The sequence below is a fragment of the Mastigoproctus giganteus genome, chromosome 1 (assembly GCF_048544385.1).
Source record: "Mastigoproctus giganteus isolate SK-2022 chromosome 1, ASM4854438v1, whole genome shotgun sequence".
Lineage (NCBI taxonomy): Eukaryota > Metazoa > Arthropoda > Arachnida > Uropygi > Thelyphonidae > Mastigoproctus > Mastigoproctus giganteus.
Window position 1 is genome coordinate 239,625,406 of NC_143575.1, and position 20,446 is coordinate 239,645,851.

The 20,446-nt window shown below is 38.2% G+C and overlaps 2 protein-coding genes across 2 annotated transcripts in view; both read right to left on the reverse strand.

Annotated features, from left to right (window-relative positions):
* The window catches only part of LOC150091681 (very long chain fatty acid elongase 7-like), a 29,160-nt gene extending 18,529 nt beyond the window's left edge, over positions 1-10,631 (reverse strand). Inside the window, exon 1 of the mRNA XM_090376369.1 lies at positions 10,608-10,631. Coding sequence (XP_090232495.1) covers positions 10,608-10,622 — 15 coding nt within the window. The 5' untranslated portion in view covers positions 10,623-10,631. The remainder of the gene's footprint in view (positions 1-10,607) is intronic.
* LOC150091679 (uncharacterized) overlaps positions 1-19,143 on the reverse strand; it is a 157,293-nt gene extending 138,150 nt beyond the window's left edge. The window contains exons 1-5 of the mRNA XM_090369247.1: positions 19,087-19,143; positions 18,449-18,636; positions 18,195-18,275; positions 17,798-17,903; positions 15,591-15,727 (exon numbers count right to left, since the gene is read on the reverse strand). Of these exons, the coding sequence (XP_090225373.1) occupies positions 15,591-15,727; positions 17,798-17,903; positions 18,195-18,275; positions 18,449-18,636; positions 19,087-19,141 (567 nt within the window). The 5' untranslated portion in view covers positions 19,142-19,143. The remainder of the gene's footprint in view (positions 1-15,590; positions 15,728-17,797; positions 17,904-18,194; positions 18,276-18,448; positions 18,637-19,086) is intronic.
* Between the last annotated feature and the right edge of the window lie 1,303 nt (positions 19,144-20,446).

The following is a 20,446-nucleotide window of genomic DNA, read 5'->3' on the forward strand; positions in this document are numbered from 1 at the left end:
CATCCATCCAGACAGAAAATCGCAGAACACACGCAATTCACAGATTAATATGACCTTAGTCGCTGATGCTCCTAAAACCCTACTACACAACGACAACCACCTGATGAGACATTAGTTGACAGAAGTGCTTCTGTAAGGAATTATGCTACTGTTGACAATGATGTTTTTACTACTGATCCGGCTACCGATGAAGAAATAGCGCAGGAGGTCAAAGATAATAACGGAGATAGACAGTGACAATTCTGATGGATCGGACTGCCCATGTAGAGGCAACTGAAGCACGACAAGCATTGCAGACTCTATCTTTATACTTAATGAATCAGCATAATGATTCTGAAATGCTTAAATCCTTTATAATATTGGTAACTCTGTTGAGAAATTTCAGCAAACTCAACTGGGTCAATCAGTACTGCTCAATATTCTCTTTAAAATTTTGCTTCTTTTGTTTGTTCATTATCTTCCATTACAATATACTGCAATATATTCAGTTTACAAAAATAAACATTTTTTTCGTATTCTAGACTTAGAAAGAGCAAAAACATAGCAAAACTCTCAAAAAGGAACAGTCTGAAGATCTCCCAGTGGTGGTCCTTATAGGGAGGGTGGACTGTGCTGTAGTTCTTTTAGCGTGACCTTTGAATCTCGCCAAGTCAACAATAGTTGATGTGAAGAGGTGGAGGAATTTCCCACGTTCTTCCGTCTTTTTTTAGCCCATTGTTCTTTGATCATTGAACACTGAAAAAAAGTCCAATCGAACAATGTCGCATTCACGTCTTCAGATCAGACGGTAGAGTGTATGGGGAGGAAAACTCTTGGGGAATATCATATTCCGCTGTGTGTTTTGCCCACAATGGAATTTCGGAAAAGTTGGGGTCCCAGTGAAAGGCTGATTCTCGTGATTTGGACTGGAACACTCGGGTAATGTGCCAAAAACCATCAGCCCCAAGTCGTACACTGACATCTTGGGCTCTATGGTCGATTTTCGGTTTTTCTGGCCGAAAAAACCAGAATTTCTGCAAGAAAGAACCATACGACCCTCGCCTGAGACTGGCTAATTCAGACATGTTGTGAAAAAAGCCCAAAAAATAAATAAATATTCCTCTCCTCATTGGTGGGATTCGAAGTCAGGTCTTTCGGTGGAGAACAGTGATTATATCAACTGAGCTACCCAATTCACAAAGGAGGAACAAAGTGTGACATCAGTAATTACAGAACTGCTATCTTAACTTTTGTTCCAGGGAGCATAGTGGAGACAAAGACTGCTACATCGATTTGAGCAGTGTGGTATTATGGACAAGTTCCTGCTGTGGATAAAGGAACTATTGAGTGGAAGAGGACAGATAATGGTTATTAATAGGCAATGCTTATCTTGAACTAATGTTATTATCGAAGTCTCCCGGCGTTCAATTCTGGGCCCAATTTTGTTTTCTATAATTATTAATGATATTGACGATGGCATTTGAGGCTTAATTTCTAAGTTTACAGACGAGCTGAGAAGTGGAAATTGAAGTTTATCTTTGACAGATGCAAGGTACTGTATATGGAGAGCAGTAATCTCAGATTGATGTACCAGCTGTGTTGTGCCACACTCCCGACAGTGAGGAGTGAAAAAGACCTAGGGGTAAGTGTGCAGTCACATATGAAGTTCTCTGAGTTGTGCAGACAGGCTGCTAGGATATTCCAAGGGGGCTTTTTCAATGATATAGAGCAGGGGTGGCCAACGAGTCGATCGCGATCTACCAGTCGATTGCAGATTTAATTTCGGTCGATCACGACGAATTTTAAATAGACAGTCATCCCTCGATTTGTGCACCTTGTGCAATGAAATTTTTGAGATGGTAGATAGCGGCACATTTTGAAGGAAAAAAGTAGATCGCATCACAAATTAAGTTGGTCACTCCTGATATAGAGGAATTTGTCAGCAGGGATAAGGAGGTGATTATTTCGTGGTGTAAGATAATGGTCAAGCCACATCTTGAGTACTGCATACAGGTCTGGAGACCTCATTTTAGGAAGGATGTAGAGCTGCTGGAACGGGGGAAAATGAAGGTAAATGAGGGCTTCAGTTCTGCAAATTGCAGCTGTTGGACACTATGCACCAACCAGGCGATCTGATTTAGGTGTTAAGGTCTTGAGTAAGCTCAATGCTGATGGGATTTTTCCTCTTGCTGAGACTACACATGAGAGAGTGTAAATTTCAAAGTGAGGAAGGATGATGCAAGACAGTTGTACAGAAATTTGGCTTCGGCCAGTGGTTGGTCGATTTCTTGAACAAACTTCCATCCGTTGTTGCCGAAGTGGGTAGTTTGAATAAATGCCAGGGAGAACTGGTCAAACAGAAGGAGGATGGACAGATGAAATAGAAAGAGTTGGCTTTTTTGGCCATTACTAAATAAGCTTGATTTGTTGCTTCATTTGTCTCTACTATTACTACTACTAAAACAATAATATACAATTATGATAGAAATATAATAATAAAGAGTATTTGGAAAATTAAATGCACTAGGCATAATCCTTATGGGTTTTGATAATTAACTATATAATATCGGTGTAAATACACCATAGTTAACCCATATATTTGAGCTACGGTTGTAGCGTAGAAGGCATCGTTTTAAATGTATCTCATAATGTGGTTGCCTGATGACGGAGCCAAAAAGCTTCGAAACGATCGTCTGGGTGGTGGTACGCTGAAAATAAATAACAGTAGTCTTCTCTACTAGAGAAGCGTTATTTATTTGAAGTAATTCAATAGTAGCTATCTTGTTGTGAAGGCAACCACATTATGAGATACATTTAAAACGATGCCTTCTACGCTACAACCGTAGCTCAAATATATGGGTTAACTATGGTGTATTTACACCGATATTATATAATAATAAAGAGTAGAAAATGTATGATGAATATCTAATGAAGTATCCTTACTTCTCGTATCCGCGCTGCAACGTCGCCTTTCCTGTCTTTGCCGAAGGGGTGTTTAGTTCCTTGCTGTATATATATTTACCAGTCCAACTCCATTCGATAAAACCACGTGTTTTACATATGTCATTTGAGCAGATTTCCTTTGACCCTATTAGTAGATACCATTTGGATTTTGTTAGAGAAACACAGTGACGTTCTCCTCACTATTTAAATTCGTACGCGACCCGGTAAAACAGGTGTTTGTTGCAGCTACTCTATTTTATTTTATTATTATTATTTTTAGGAGCATCAGCTACTAAAGCCATAATATTTCGTGTATATTGCGTGTTCTGAGGTAGACCAGCGTCACAGATCAGTCCATTCCTACACAAGGTGGTGTTACTAATGCAAAGCCAACAAGTGTAGATTTGTAAACAAAGTTTTGCAAATTCGGATTATTTTTGAGAAATTCTTTGGTTTCTATATTTGTTTTATGTTTGTTAATTTCTCTAATGCAGGTGGTGTTTAATCTGATAAATCTGCTGAACTTTATCATCAATTGCAGTATATTGTGAAACAAAGCTACCTGTCGGACTGTATCCTTCTCTTGCCGCTAGTACTGCTCCTGCATGGAGGGGCATCGATTCTAAAGTGTGTCCGAAGCAAGAAGTATGTTGTAGGAGATACAGTGGAGGACAAAAAACCAGCATCACTTGTGAAATTTGCAAATAATGTGTTTTGCGCTGCATTGTGGGTTGCAGAAATATTCCTCCGATTTTCGTCTTCTGACATATCGCTTCCCATCCGAGCCATGCAGGTTGAATTTTTAATAACAGGTCACGGATCATTGAATGCGAAGCTCCTACAGTTTAATCTGACCACTACAGATTCTTGCTTATGCGGTGGCATCGAGGACTGGCAACACGTAATTTACTCTTGCCCAATTTACCAAGACCTTCGGCAACAGATCTCAACCACATCTCATCACTTTGCTCCTGGAAATGAACACGATTTAATTACAAATGAGGAAACTCTTGAAATCTTCCAAGAATTTGCAAAATAAATTTTTAATAGACGGCGCCAGCTAACCGGCTTCCCTACTATCAGGATATCTGCCTTACAACTGAACTGTGATTTCATCTACCATCATAGACTGTATATGTTTTTCCTCTCTTCCTGGCACCAATTCCACTGAGTCTTCTGTTCTACTGATTTCTCTAACGACTCGACTACTGCTGACCGCCATCCCATCACAAAGCTACATGACCACTGCTCAATTCATTATTCTTGGCGGTTTTTATTTATTTATTTTTTTATCTGCTGGTACCACCGGGTTGGGCTCCCAGTGGTACGGGATTTGCTGGCATCCACTGGAATAGATTTTTCCTACAGTGGATGCGAGATTCTCACTTTCGTTTGACAGTACGCGTATTGTTGTGGCCCGCCTCCTCGTGACGTGGACGGGTTCTAGGGAGCAACCATCCTGGTGATCGCTGCTCCCTAGTAGCTAAGTGGCCAGATGTAACAAAACAACAGAACAAGACACACATTTCCCAGAAATAGCACCATACTTGTATCTGGCCCTTTCACAGAGCTCTGTACTCATCACAGTGTACCATGGCGGAGTTGAACTAACGTTTAGGTGCCGCTGTACATAAGACAGAACACACACATCCACATGTCCACACATTCAGGTTGAATTTCGATTCGTCAGAAGAGATGACGGTGTCTCATTGCTCTTTTGTCCATGAAACATGCATTTTAGCCCAAGCAAGTCGCTTCTTCCTCATTTGTTGGCTCAACAAAGACTTCTTCTTAGGCAGATAGGCATGCAGACCACATTCCGAAAGCCGTCTTTGGATAGTTCGTGCACTTGTTTCAACAACACCAGAGTCCACTTCAAAGTCCAGTTTTAGCTCAGGAGCACTATCATGGCCGTTTCAAATGTCGAGCTTGGGAAGGCGTAGTCACTCTCTTACGGCCTGATCCAGGTCTTCTCTTCACATCACGCTTTAATTTCAGCACCCGGAATACTGTTGACTGGTGGCAGCCTATTTTATCAGCGATAGCACGCGTAGAAATTTTATCAGCAAAGGCAACTTTTTCCGGTCGTCAATGGTCCCTTATATTTCCAACCTTCAACTGGTAACCGACAGTCATCCCCTTTTCAAAGTTAATCACCTCCTGATTCTTGCTAATGTTGAACATGCACTTTGTACAGACCACGTGCTACGAACTTACAAGCGTTACCAGTTGGAGGGGGGAGTGGCCGACTGCTAAAACAAAAACATGGTGGTGGCCATGATGTTCTGACTGGAAATTGTATACAGAAGGTATCGATTACGTAGAGACTTAACCGAGTTTTAAAGATGTACAAGGTGCAATTTAAGATAAAATGTTTCCAGTCAGAGGCAAATAAATACTGTCTTAAAAATCAAGACAGTTTAGCCTTAATCGAATCTTTCACATTCTTTTTGCATTCCCTTTTTTCATTTAACGTTATCTCTTTGTACAAAATAGCTAATATTTGATTTTCTTTGGTTTTCATTTGTTTTTATTCCACGAGCTGAATTGTAAATAAATATTTTTTGACAACAATATTTACGCATCAAAGGTAAACATTATTTGAAGAAAGATAATAATATAGGCTGGAGCATTATATGGATTTTAAAGGTTAAATAAAGTATCTGGTTCGTGACTCTTTGCTCTAAAATTACTACATCAATATGAGGGACGGCTCTGTCTGAGAACGACATAAAAGAAGAGAAAAAATACATAAAATCGCCATCCATTTTGAAACGAATGTCAGTTTACAGAGTGTATATAAGTTAGAAAACTATTTAACACTTTTATCAGGGGCTGGCAGCCCCTCTCTCGCTTTATCTGCGTAATAGTTCGGCTGTTGAATGAAAAGCCATATAAAAGATCGAAAGAATTTGCTACATAAAACTTTAAAGGGATTGTATAACAATTTCCAAAAAAAGGTCACATTAAAGAAGTAGATACAAGATGCTCGAAAATATGGTCACATGACATCAGTACGGATTATGATCCCCTCCATCGGCTAAACAGGTCTGACAGCAGTGAACCATGCTCATTATATATAAGGGTGTCTATAAGATTCCGTGGCAAGAAATCCCTTTCTTCCACCAACGCAGACCTTAGCTCATCAAGTGACCGAGGAGTTGCTGTCGGCGTGCAATGCAACACCCAAGGGCATCCCAAACATATTCGGATTTAAGACTGATAATCGTGCTGGTCAGGGCAGTCGTAGAATATCTGCAGTTTCAAGATATTTGTCCACCTCTTGCAGTCTATGTGCAATGGCGTTGTTATGCATGGAAAGAGAATCTGGACCAACTGCACCCCTAAAAAGTCGCACATAGGGTTCAACGATCTGTTCTCAGTAACTCTCTACAGTTATGGTACACCTATCAAAATCATGAGGAGGGATGCGGCCTTTGATCATTATTTCGCCCCACACGCGAACACCGACTCCACCATAAGTGTCTCTTTCCTTGAAGTTGGAATGATGGTACCGCATTCTTCGTTGTTTCCAGTTGAAATAATGTCTAGAATCTGTTTGTAGATTAAAATAAGACTCATCAGAGAAGAGAACTTACCCCATTTGTCAGTACTTCAAGTCACATATTCATTGCACCAGTTTCGACTAGCTCTGCTGTGATTTGGGGTTAATGGGATGTGGACATGTGTTTATGTAAGGGGCGGCTCCTGGAACGTCTGTTCAACTCCGCCTCGTATCTCTGTGAAGAACAGTATCACTACAAATGGGCCAGATGTGTGTGACGTCGGTTTGTGTGTATTATGTGTGTGTTCTGTTGTTCTGTTCTGGCCACTTGGCTACCCAGAAGCATCAGCCACCTGGACAGATGATTCTGGGTACTCGTCCACACCACGGGAAGGTGGGCCAGTTCCAGTAGATGGGACACCTATGGTCTCAGAGTATGAGACAAAAAAAAAAAAAATAAATAAAATAATAAAATAATTTTTTTTTTTTCCTTCTCTGGGGCCCACTCCAGAGGGAAAAAAAAAAATAAAATTAAAAAAAAAAAAAATACCGAAAGGAAGAGAAAGAAATGAATAAAAATGATTAACTAAGATAACAAAATAATAATAATAATAAAAAAAAGGAAATAAATAAATAGAAAAAAAAATAGTATATATATATATATATATATACTAAGTATATATATATTGATATATTGGTTTTTAGCATATATATATCAAAAAGTGAAAAGGGAAAAACCAAGGGGGGAGGGAAGAGAGAGATCAAGAAAAGGGTAGATCTTCCAGTTGTGCAGCCAGTAAGAACGGCAGCATAAAAACACTTCGGTGCCTCCGGCCAGATGGATTTGATCAACCTCGTATCACTGGAATCATACTTTTCCTTAGTTCAAACACTTCTTTAGCAAATACCTGGAGCATCTGAAACTTACTACAGTCTCTTAAAAATATAGCTTCTTCTCCTGGAGCTATACTCTCAAGAATTTCACATATCGCTGTCCTGGCATTATCATATATTCGACAATCATAGTATGTGCCGCCAGCCTTCCCTGGCCCCTTAAAAACAAAGGTCCGTGTTACTTAGTCCTAATGCATATAATTTCTCATTCGTTGACCTGTGCCCTGTTAACAAAAATGATGACTGTAAACTAGGTGTAAACCAATTGCGAACCTTTTTATCATTCAGAAAAGTCACGTTCGGGATAAACAAGTTGGTCACTCTTCCAGTAGGTATGGTATCCCGTCTTGTCTGCCATAAATTGATTATTTCATTCATACATCTTTTCTTTTCGCCTCTACAGTCAGAGCGAATATTGATCTCGATACCAAAAAGTTCTGTAGGAATTTTCCTCTTAATACGGTAGCAAAAACCAGGATACAACAAATGTAGATCCAAGGGTAGCGCTCCGGCCAACACCTGCAGCGCGGCAGTGGACACCGTTCTGCACACTCTTAGAATACCAAGAAGCATGATGCGTTGTATGGAATTTATTTAGCCCGAAACGTAGCTATTTTAACTCTATGGAACCAGGCTCCTGCAGCGTACGTAGTTATAGGAAGGAATACTGCCTTGTAATACAGAAACAGTTTTATGTGATAGGTCTCAGTCAGACTTTGAAATTCTAATGATAGCACCAGAAAATTTCCTGATTTTATTGCTTAAATATAATAAGTGCTGGTGAAATGATAACTTACTGTCCACAATAATTCCCAGGTATTTGGTATCAAGGACCATAGGTAACTGTACACCATTCAACTTGATCTGAGGAGGTCGATTTATATCTAAAGCTGTTTTAAATAACATCATTTTAGTTTTGTAAGGACTAATAGCAAGCTTATAGCTTTGAGCCCAAGAACTTAAGTCTGTCAGCACACTACTAGCTCTCTGTTCTAAGAGTGAGCGAGATCGTCCTGCAATTATAATTGTCAGATCGTCTGCAAATGCCAGCACCTTACAATTAGGGAATGTACGAACCAACCAATTCTGTAAAACTAGGTTCCAAATAAGGGGTCCCAAGACGGAGCCTTGAGGACATCCTCTCACAATCTGTTTTCGTAGCTCAAAGTGCTTGGACTTCACTAGCACATATCTATTTGAAAAGTAACTCTTGAAAAGCATATTTAATTCCTTGGAACAATCAGCGTTTCTTAACAGAGCCATCGCTGCCTTCCACCAAACAGTATCAAATGCCCCTTCGAAATCCACGTACATTGCTAATTCATATTTGGATGTAGAATTCTCAATATGCGTTCGAAATGCCACTAGACAATCTTCACAGGATTTCCCAGGAGTGAACCCATATTGCTGAGGCGATATCATATCCTGTTGCACTAGCAGGTCGGTTAACCGTAATGCCATTAACCTTTCAAGGATTTTACCAAGGTTTGCCAAAAGAGCGATAGGGCGATATGATTTAGGTTCAGTTAGTGGCTTCCCAGGTTTTCTAACTAACTTCAATAATGCGATCTTCCACTGCGTTGGAAACAGCCCTTCTCTTAGACATTTGTTAAACATTAATAAAAGGATATTAGGTAATGACTTATAGAACCTCGTTATAAATATATTCTCGACTAAATCAATTCCAGGACATTTTGTCAGGTTAAGCTTCTTCAAAACTCTTGTAAGTTCTTCCATCGTAAACTCCGCAGTATTTTCTCTAGCTACATAGAGCCGATTATCTCTACGTATACCAGTTTGATACTCAGTATCTTCCTGAGGATCGTCAGTTGGAAATAACTTACTTAAAATTATCTCAACGGAGTCCTTCCAACCAATAGTCTCACTGATATCCGTGGTTACAGTATTAAACACTTCCCCATACCTGAATTTGTCACGTGACAGTTTATATAGTAAACCCCACGGGTTAGAATTTCCCGATTCTTTCACAAAAAGTGTCCATGTCACCCCCCCACTGGCTTAGTTGCTTAGAGTTCACTTGAATTGAACCTTCTTAACACAGTTCGGTTGGAAATGCTTTCACCTGTGGCCGCTGTAGCCTCATGATACAGTTGATGACAGGGCGTCCTAGGGTTCCGTCTTCCTGTTAGAGCCAGATAGCGGTCTGTTCTAGTCGATGTAGTCCTCGGGCGACCTTGGCCATTTCTCCTTGTAAGGGTTCCTGTCTCCTGAAACTGCTTCTATAGTGCCGATACGACACTGCGTGACACATTAAGTCAACGTGTCACTTCCGCCTGCGACTGTCTGGCTTCAAGTCGCCCAACATCCCCCCCCCATCTCAAGAATCATCTAAACGACAATGACCTGCCATCCTGAGTACTAGAAATATGGCTGTCCCACTGAGTTAGCCAAAAAAGGGAATGAAAGTCGCAGCCCGCGTTTTTATAGACACGAATAATTTGCATAATGAACGGCTCTGTAAGGTGGTGGATCAATTTCTATTGGACCTTCCGAATTTGCATGCCAGGATACCTATAATGTTAAATATTCGCCAAAATCTTTTTCATGAGCATATTTGTCAAATATGCTCATGAAAAACATTTTGTTCTGTTAATTTTGTCGAGCAGTGTATTATACACGATTTTGTTTTGAAAGAAGCCTGTCTTTTACTGTACCGAGAAGTCAGCATAAAATTTTGTATATTTAGTAAAAAAATAAGTATATTTAGCGTAAATTGTAGAACCCTATCATTATGTCCAAAAAATCTTTTGTAATATGAAATAGGCATGAAGTACGATTCAAGTACCAACTTCCCATTAAATGTTTATGAAGGAACATAATTTCCTTAATTTATTGAAAGAACAACCTTTCTTCAAACCCCCCTTCCTACTAACAAAATCCATTACCTTGGAAGGAGTAGAGAGCAGTCGTCAAATTATAAAACCACGGGTTCCTGATTCCTCCAAGGTCCCAATCCACGTCATCTGACTACAATAACTTCTGGAGATTTTTCCAAGATTTTTCCTTCCCCAGGATTAAGTACCGTGACTCTGAAACGCTGCAGTGAATGAAATATTTATGCTTCTGTCTCACTCTCGACTGCCTTCAACTTTATCTCGCTGCCACCTTACAAATGCTCGACTCAATAATTCTTTTTCTCCTTAAAGAGATTGGTTATGAAGGTAAGGTTGCTCGAATGCGTATTATAACCAAACAATTGCTGTTATTTGATTTTTAAGCGTATGACTGGCTCATAAGTCTGTTTAGAAAAAGAGAAGGTACTTACCATTCGCGATAACATCACACCACGATCACGAGGAAGATATAATTCTAATTATTTACGTACTTCACCTTTTTCAAATGATGAAGCGTCTCGTTAGATGGCAGCACAAGACAATTTTTAAGTTTCGTTTGTTTATAAGTGGACTATACAGTATTGTCATGATACTGGACATTGGAAATGCTAATTGGCACACGATCATCGATTTATTTTTCCTTAAGTTTAATTATCTTGACACATTGCTTCATGTTAGAAAGAGCTATTAAGATTCCACCAACGTTTTAATAGCAGGAAAAGGATAGACGAGAATTTTATGACGTATTTCGCACGAACTCTTTCAAAGAGTGCTTCTTTTTTCAGATGAGGTCTCCATACTTGAACGCAAGTGTTCCAAATGTGGTCTTACACAATCGGCTTGGCTGGCCGCCTGTTTACACTGCTCAGAAAACTTCATACCTGCCCCCACTGTAATTCCCAAATCCAAAAGTGTATAAGTTATTCTGGGGCCGCTGTTCCTCAAGAGAAAGATTTTTATTTTGCTGCATTAAAACCACTGAATATCCATTAGTCACAATCCTCAGCCTTTTCTCCTGCAGCGGCAATGTAATATATCCTAGAATCTTTCCAATAATCCTAACATGCTTTAGCTTATAGCGAACTCTTATTAGGAACTGAGTCCCTCATAAGATTAATTTAAATCATTAAATTTAAAAAATAGTAATAAATGAAACTTAAAACTGTCTTGTGCTGTCCTACAGAATGCCATTCTATCTAAATGTCTACGAATCTCTTAATCATTGACTCTAAGATTATCCCTACCACCGAAGTCGGACTTACCTGTCTGTAGTTATCGACTTCACTCTTAGAACCACTTTTAAGTATTGGCAATACGTTGGTACTTCACCAATCCAAAGAAATCTCACTCTCAAAGCCCAAAGATGCCCTCATAATTAACCTCATTGATTCAATAGACTATTCGTTATCATGGACTACTGGACCAGCCTTCAGTCTGGATGCGACACAGACTCACCAAATGGAATCCCAATGACGACACCTGGACTAGACTTTCCCGAATATGACCCATCCACCATAGTTGAGTTAGGTTTATCCACTAGAGCTAAACCAACCTTAGAATTCGTGTCACAGTCTATCCGAATGGCAATTTACTCATGACTCACACCAGAATTGCCCTCAGGCATTTCCTTCTGGGTCACGACAACCTTGGGATTTGTATTGTAAGTGGATCGTGTACCAATCGTTATTTAGTTAAATTTCAATTTAAGAAAATTACAAATTTCAAATTTATATTGCAGAATTTAAATTAACAAAGTATTACAGAAATTAAACTGCCAACAAAACTTTATATTCACTAGCCAAGTTTAATTTAAGCTGATGAAGTTACCAGAAAGAATTTAAGTTTAGCAAAAAATTAATTTAGGAAATTTAAGGATTCAATTTACAAAATATTGTAAAAATAAATTTGACAAATTACATTTAAAACTTACAGAAATTACATTTTTAAACAAAATATTCTAATGAATACAACTAGTAAGTAAAGAAGCCTTTACTTATATAAATTCTAGAAGGGGATGAATCAGATTGGTCCACTTGATATCGATGGTCCGACTGTTGATGATCCTGCTCAGATAGCAAACAAACTGAATGAGTATTTTGCATCTACATTCACACAGGTAGATGCCAAATAGAAGGGATCTATCCAATTTTATCAAACCCTAACAGGGAGCTGAAGGATTTTTTGATAACTGAGAGGAAAGTGGAAGAGCAATTGTTGAAGCTAAACATTAAAAGGTATCTGGGGTGGAAGGTGCAGTTATACTGCACTCCTGTCTAGATGGTCCTACGTTACCCCTTTACTGACCACACCTCGAGTACTGCATATAGGTCTAGAGGCCTCATTTTTGGAAGGATGTGGAGCTGCTGAAACGGATACAGAGAAGAGCAACGAGATTGGTAAAGTGAACAAAAAGGTGGTCTTATCAAGAAAGGCGTCAGTTCTGCGAATTGCAGCGGCTGGAGACCAGGTATCTGCAAGCTGATCCTATCTGATTGAGGAGTTTTGAATGGATTGAGCAGGCTTAATTCTGATGGGATTCTTACTCTCTCATATTATACATTGGGGGGGGGGGGGCATAGATTCAAGTTAAGGAGGATGGTTACAGAATGAATGTGTAGAAGTTTGCCGTTAGCGAACGGGTTGTTGTTGTGGAAGTGGATAGTTTGAATAAATTCAAGGAAGAACTGGACAAACTTCTTGAGGGGATGGATACATGAAATGTTTTTTTTTTTTTTGTTTGACGCTGTATAAGCTTGCTTTCTCTCATTATTTTCCACTACTAATGCGAATATCGTAGGTGCTAGAAGATCCTGTCTGCGCGGGTAGCACAGTGGTATCGTCACCGTCCTCCCCACACCGGGTGGAAAAGGCCCAGGTTCGAATCCCCGTCGATGACACGAGGAATTTTAATGGGCTTTTTTCATTCCGTGGCTGAATTAATTGGTCTCAGGCGTAGATAGTAAGGTTTTTCTACCCCCAGGGGCTCACGTCTGGTGAGTATGCGCTTGGCACACCCATGGTCCTGAGCTGGATATCATCTTTCTTGGTGATCTCTTTCTCAGGGTAATTCAGAATTTTTTTTTTTGCCTGGTGCTGCATAAGCTTCAGGCTTCCTTGCACCATATGGCTAATAATAATAATAAAAAAACAAAACTGATAAACAGAATAAAATGCGACCATAGGAAAATAATGATTAGTATGAACGTTAGATGGAGCCACTGTACACGAGACTTAGTTGATCGTGGAATATCTTTTCCCTTCACCTTTTGTTAGAAATAATTTTAAGAGCAATTAATAATAGCATTATTCTGATGGACCAAATTAAAGTTTTAAATCGCAGGTTATTTTAATGTGCAAGTTCATTCATCAAGTGTACTCTTTAATTTGTTTTATAGACCATAATAATCCGACTTTGTAATCGATTTAACTAAAGTCATAATTTAGTTAAAACAAAATGATCTCACAGAAAATGACTGCAAACCAGCTTGTATTTTCATCTATTTTTTCCAGCCAACTGGATTTCAGCTTCAATAATGCAATCATCTAAATTCACAGAGCAGAACAAACGTTCCTTTGTAACGAGTTGCCATGGTATCGCACTACTTTCAAAATTTGGCTTTCATCAAATGATTAATTAGCCATTTATTTAAAAGATGACAACCTGACTCTTGATCCAAGGAGCCCTCTTCAAGCAGGTGGTCTAGTGATTTAACAAAATCCGGCTCAGACAAAACAGCTTTAGCTATATTCCAACTTTGAAAACTGATTTGGTATTCGACTTACATAGAACTTCTTTATAACTGTTTTGTCTGGGTGTTTGTCATTAGAGATGACCTTGTACTTGATGAGGAACCAGTTAGCTCCGAAAGAGGCTGTCATAGCAGTCACCTTTTAACAAATGTCCAGTTAACCTTTTGAAAACGCCATTTGTTTTTAAGTAGCGTAATACCGGGGCAACTTGTTGCGAAAGCAAGTTTGTTAATTTTTTTCTTTGAAGAAAAAAGGACAAATGAATAGCGCATTTTAAAAAAATATTCTGTAAAAAGGATGTAGCTTCTTACATCCTTTTCAAGAATAAAAGGATATGTTTTAATTGCTGAACCAGGACGTTTTATTATTCATCTTCAAACGGTTTTATAGAAACATTGTTTTCCATAAGATTAAATGAAATATTTATTATTTCACTTTTTTTTTTTATTATACAAGTTTGACAAAACATGGATTGGCATGGGTTTTTTTTACACTGCTCTGCTAGTCTAGTGATACATTGGCTTAAAGTTGAGTATCATTTTTTGTATTCCTTCAGATTCAAACGAAGATTTGGTTCTTTCATCTGATCCTTCTCGATAATGTTCCAGGTAGAAATTCAGTAAGAAAGCCAAACCAATAAAGTACCAAAAATATTTAAAATGCAAACAACCCATGAGAACTGGCAGTCTTGAAGGAACAGTAATTGTGAATAGTAAGCACCAATTACGACTAGCTGGATCTGAAAAACATGAACAGTGTCAGAGCTTTTGGAACAGACTTATGAAATATCGTATTTTTCATTAATAATGTAACTATTTTATATATTAAAACTTGAATTCAATTAAACATAATTATAAATAAAATGGCATCGGAAAAGTTACAAAAAACAATTAAAAGTCCCGATATGGAAGTATATGCAGTAGACTCTTGATAAGCCGAATTCCTGGATAAGTCGAATTCCTCGATTACTCATTCAATTGTGAAGTGTGTCACTTAATATTTACAGCACTACGAATAAGGGTAAAAAGTGATTCAGTTTTAATTCAATTAAATATATAAGCTATTATTACGATGACATTTCAAAAGAATTCTTCTTTTAATGTTTGATTAGAAATTAGGGACTACTTCGGTGCCTAGAAATATTATTAAAGTTGTACACGACTTAGGAGTGGTACTTCATCTCTCCAGCAATTCGTACGATTGTGAAGCAGGCTGGAAGCTAGCTTGGATTAATAAAATATGTCGAATTATTAATAATATGATTTACTAATAAGATGATAGTATCATCTACCATTGAATATAATTCACCGATTTGGAATCCCTACGAAAATGGAAGTGAATTATTCATAGGACAATTCCACTTAACTTTAACGAATCTTTATAAAGTTACGCTTCACGTTAATGAATTACGAAGATGAAACAAGTTCCTAATGAATATTTTAATTAGTGAGCGTGTAAGTTTTCATTCTGAATGCGGTTCTATTGGGAACAAATTTTCGTTCAGATGGAGGAGAAACAGCGAATCAACATGGCACGATGTGGTTTATACAGGAACTTCGATAACTCGAAGTGTATTCGCCTACTTTCAACTTCTAGATATCGGGAGTCTACTGAATACTGTACAAGAATAATCAGGATGTGTTGGGGAGGGAAGGGGCGATTACCAATTGCACTTCTGTGACGTGTTTCTTCCACCAGAGAAACTTCTGCATTCGTGGTCCAAGGCTGCTCATGGCGTAGTAGGAATATATTATGACATTAACTGATGAATTCACTATGACTACAAATACGGTGCTACCACCTATAAGAAAAAAAAATTAAAGTGTTATGCTATGATCATAAAGGGTATTTTTTTTAAATAAATAGATTTAAGTTAGATGTTCATGAGAATAGTTATTAGCAATCGTTCTCTGCAATTTTCTGTAATTCATCAAATTGCTTAATGGATGAAAAACTGAAGTTTTTTTTTTGAGAAGGGGAAAAAGCAGACCGCTTAATTCGAATATTTTTATTACTGACGAACTTTGGCATTTAGAATTTTCTAGAGTAGTTTCACTTAATATTTTGTAAGTTTTCTTCGTGTTCATATTATTTTTGGAGCATAATCAACAGCTAAAAACAAGAAAAGTTCCTATAAAAATGTCTCAAAAGTATTTATTCCCGAGATATTAAAAATTAATCATAAATTACAAAATATAAACAGGAATAAAGCTCTAAAAGGAAACAAATCTTAAGCAGCTGTTTAAAATGATCTTCATTTTGTTCAACATGACATTCAGATCGATGAATCCATGGTTCCCTGGCATGTCTTATCGTCTTAAGACTATTTTAATGGTTCCAGCAACTTCCAAGATGCGATTTCGTCTTGCTTAGTAACAGGTATAGAATAAATGCGGATTACATGTCACCCCAGACAAAGTAATCCAAGAGAGTGAGGTCGGATGTCGTCGTCGTGGAAAACAGTGGTTTAAATAAAGGACGAGATTTCTAGTGGAATGCGGAATGAAGGGATTTCATTTAAGAATATTAATTTCGCCGATACAATCTAGGCAATCACGGGGATCGGAAGATTTAAAACAGTAATCCAGCAGTAGAAATGGGGAATATAAATCCTGAAGATCACCTCATTTAGTATTCTCGTTATAAATATAGACGCGATGGTCCAATATCTTCGGTTCCAATGTCAATGATGTAATGGCCATCATTGAAATTGGAACTGAGAATACGTATATTTGTGAAATGAATGAGGAACGCAGATAACTTTGTTCCGAGTTCGGTCTAGTGGACTCTGTAGAAGCAGTCTACAAAAACAGTTTCAGACCTGTACCCTCGAAATACAAGGAAGAACTGGATCTCGCCATGATGCCCATCAACCTCAAAAGACATCAAGCTTACTGAATGATGGAGGTAGATCAACAGATCAAAATCGTTTTGCATCCATACGCACATACCAACACCTAAGTGCATGAAAACATGCTTCGCTGTACCATTTGGCTCCAAGAATAATTTTCAGAAGGTGGGTTGAGTACAAAAGATTCTGTGCGTTGTTGTTAATCTGATGTTCTCAATGATGAGTAATAAAAGGTAAAGGGAAAATTATTTGTAAGGAATAGTTTTATTTTGATTTTAATGGAAGAACGTCTTTGTCTGTACAAAATAAAGAACAGAAAAAGGGGAATGTGGCGCTTTTCTTGAAGAGGCTTCTGAGGTGTAATTCCAATCATCCGGTTCTGAAGATTTATCTGGAAGGTTTAGAGGGGACAGGCTGGTGTTCATTGTGTGATTTTGGAGTAACAGATGATGGTATGTCAAGATACATTACAAATTTTCGAGTTGATATGTCTACCACACAAAAGTCGAAGTCATCATGATGGTTTATGGAAGTTTCCATATTTAAGGTACGGCAAAAGGAATACCACTTCTTCAGTGTGGTACAGGAAGTACTACGAAACGTCTGAGAATAGATATGTAATTATCTAAGAAATTAAGGGCGGTTTACACTTCACGCAGGTTGTTTAAGTGCTAATTATTTCACCAATTTCCAAATGAGATGCCCACTACTTGTCTCCATCAACAGACATTGAAAAATAGACTTCATATGCACTGAAAAACTTTGTGCAACCAGCGATGTTGTGCTTCTACCCGTTATAAATCAATACAAAATCTATAAACACGGCAGAAAGACCGGAAATAACTCGAATCTTTGTTTGATAGCCATCACAAACTACAAAAAAGTATGCGAATACACGTGAAACATAAAACCTTCAATTACTCACACAGAATACACAAGAAACAAATATAATCAGACGTCTTTGCTACATAGCGTTATATTAATGTTATTTAATATACAAATCAGATGATCTACACTTACCAGGAGAAATTTTAGTGATAAAGTGAGCAGCTGTAGGAGTATAGATGTGATGTAGAAGATGCAGAGTATTCACGTGATCGAACTTTTTTCTTAAAACAAAGAAGACCTAGGAGAATGATTTCGTATTTTTAAAACCTTCACAGAAAAAGGAATTAATAATTTTAATTTATAGTGAGAAAATATCATTGGACTTACGGTATCGAGATGCTCCAAGGATTTCGATTGGCAAAATATATAGATCACCACTGCAAGCTGGAAAAGGATTTTTATGAAAATCATCATTCGTTTGATATGTTAAAACTAGGAAAAAATATTCTGTCTCTGGATTTCGGAATAGTCAATTCTATTTTCATTTATTTTTTTCAATAATGTTTAAGAAAAATGGATGATTTCTTACCTCATACGAATCTGGTTCAGTAGAATGGTCACATGGCTCACACCCAAAATTGTATTTCTTTAGTAGAGTTATCTGCATACACTAGATGGAAAATAAAAGGTGTACACGACCTTTAAGTTAATCAAAAAACTTATCTACGTGAACAATCCTTACAATTACAGATTCCTCCTAAGCTATACTAATTCCATCATCCCACTTTTCTTTTGAGATGGTATAAATCTAATTTTATAGAAAAGTTGAAAATATCAACTTACCTTATGAGCAACATATCCATTTAATATGATCACAAATATGTCATAGAGAAATATAATGGGTTTCAGACTGAAAGGTTCGCGGTTCCTCATTAAACGTGGTCCAGCCACTTTCACAAAGAGAAAATATAACGTGATAGACAGAACAGGTTTCCAGTCACTCATTAGAGGCCATTTAATAATCCTGGGATCTAGAGCAAAAAAAGGTGTAATATAAAAAAAAAAACCTTCATAATTTATGTGCTCAGTAAATAATATTCATAAAATATAAGATTATGATTTTATGACAGATCACATGGTATCATTTGATATCGAGACATTTGAAGATGGCAAAAGTGATTTCATTGTGACATTAATGGTATTTGAGGAGCAACGTAGATTTATTAGCCTTCAACGAGAAGAAATTTAATTTCTTTTTAAACGTCGCCTTCCATGCAAATACAATTGAAGCAAAACATTGACTCGTTTAGAGTTCTTAAAACTGGATCTTATCCAACTGCCTACACATGAATTTAAAATGGCTCTAGGAATCATCTAGTGAGAATTCAAAAAAGGTCGCGGCGAATATCGTCTGAACCTAACTTAGCATTTAATAATAATGCTTTTCCTACAAACATGTACAATGTTAAGTTGATGCTTACCGTATTGTACTTGAAAGAGGTGTTCCCTTGTATTGATTGTAGACGTTTCAGCCATTGATATATCCTCGTAGACCTAGGAAACACCTGAAAAAATAATTGTAGCGTGATTATTTTCAAGTATAATTTACCATTAAGGGAAACAGGTTTTAAAAGAAAAGAAACCTTTAGGTTTTTATCCTTGGAAATGAAGTTCCATCTGGACTTACGCATTTATCGCAAGACTGGCTAAAACTGGTTACGAGAACGAACTAGGAACAATAGCTAAGAACTATGAGCGTCATTGAACTCCCAGAACATTCCCTTTGACCGGAGAAGTGCTAAATCTCCACTCCGCAAAGGTGGAGCTAAAGAGCAGGCAGGAAATTACAGGCTAATGACTTTGACCTCTGTTATAGGGAGGCCAGTGAATCTGCGCTAAACGATGGGATCAAAGACGATCTCGAAAAGAATGGTATCTTGAATAGGATGCAGCATTCGTTAAAGGGGAGGTCATGCCTGACCAATCTGGCAAATCCTTGGATGCAAGTAAAGGATATCATACACTGTGCTGCCACTTTATTAGGTACACGTACCTAGTAGCGTGTTGAGCCTCCTTTAGCCTTCAAAACAGCTTGAATTGGTCTAGGCATGTATTGAACAAGATGCTGAAGACGTTGTGCAGAAATGGAGTACCATGCAGACATACGTGTGTCAAGCAGTTCCTTGAGATTCTACAGAGGTGTAGACCTGCAGCGAACAGCCCTTTCCAGCTCATTCAAAAGATGTTCAATAGGATTGAGATTCGCGGAATGAGCGGGCCACTGCAGCAAAGAAAAGTCATGGTCATGTTCTTGGAACCATTCCATACTGATTCGGGCTTTGTGCACCTGCGCATTATCCTGCTGGAAGTAATCATCTGACAGAAGATAAACTGTCAACATGAACGGATGCATTTGGACATCAACGATGTTTATGTACGATGTGGCATTCAGACGTGAATCTATGGGTATCAATGGACTCAACGTGTGCGAAGAAAACATTCCCCACACCATTACACTGCCCCACCACCTTGCACAGTAATCGTCAGACATGACGGGTCCATGGATTCATGTTGTTTTCGCCAAATTCTGAGTCTTCCATCAACTTGATACACGAGGAACTTCGACTCGTCAGACCAAGCAACTGTTTTCCAATCCTCGATAGTCCAGTGCTGGTGTTGTTGTGCCCACAGGAGGCATGCTCTTGTTCTTCATTGATAACAAAGGTACGCGATGTGGCCCATTCGTGACAAAGTGCGACTAGTGGTCCGTTGCGATATTTTTTTCTGCGCACCAAGGTTGTATTCTGAAGTGATGTGCGACATTGTGACCCGTGTGTTTGC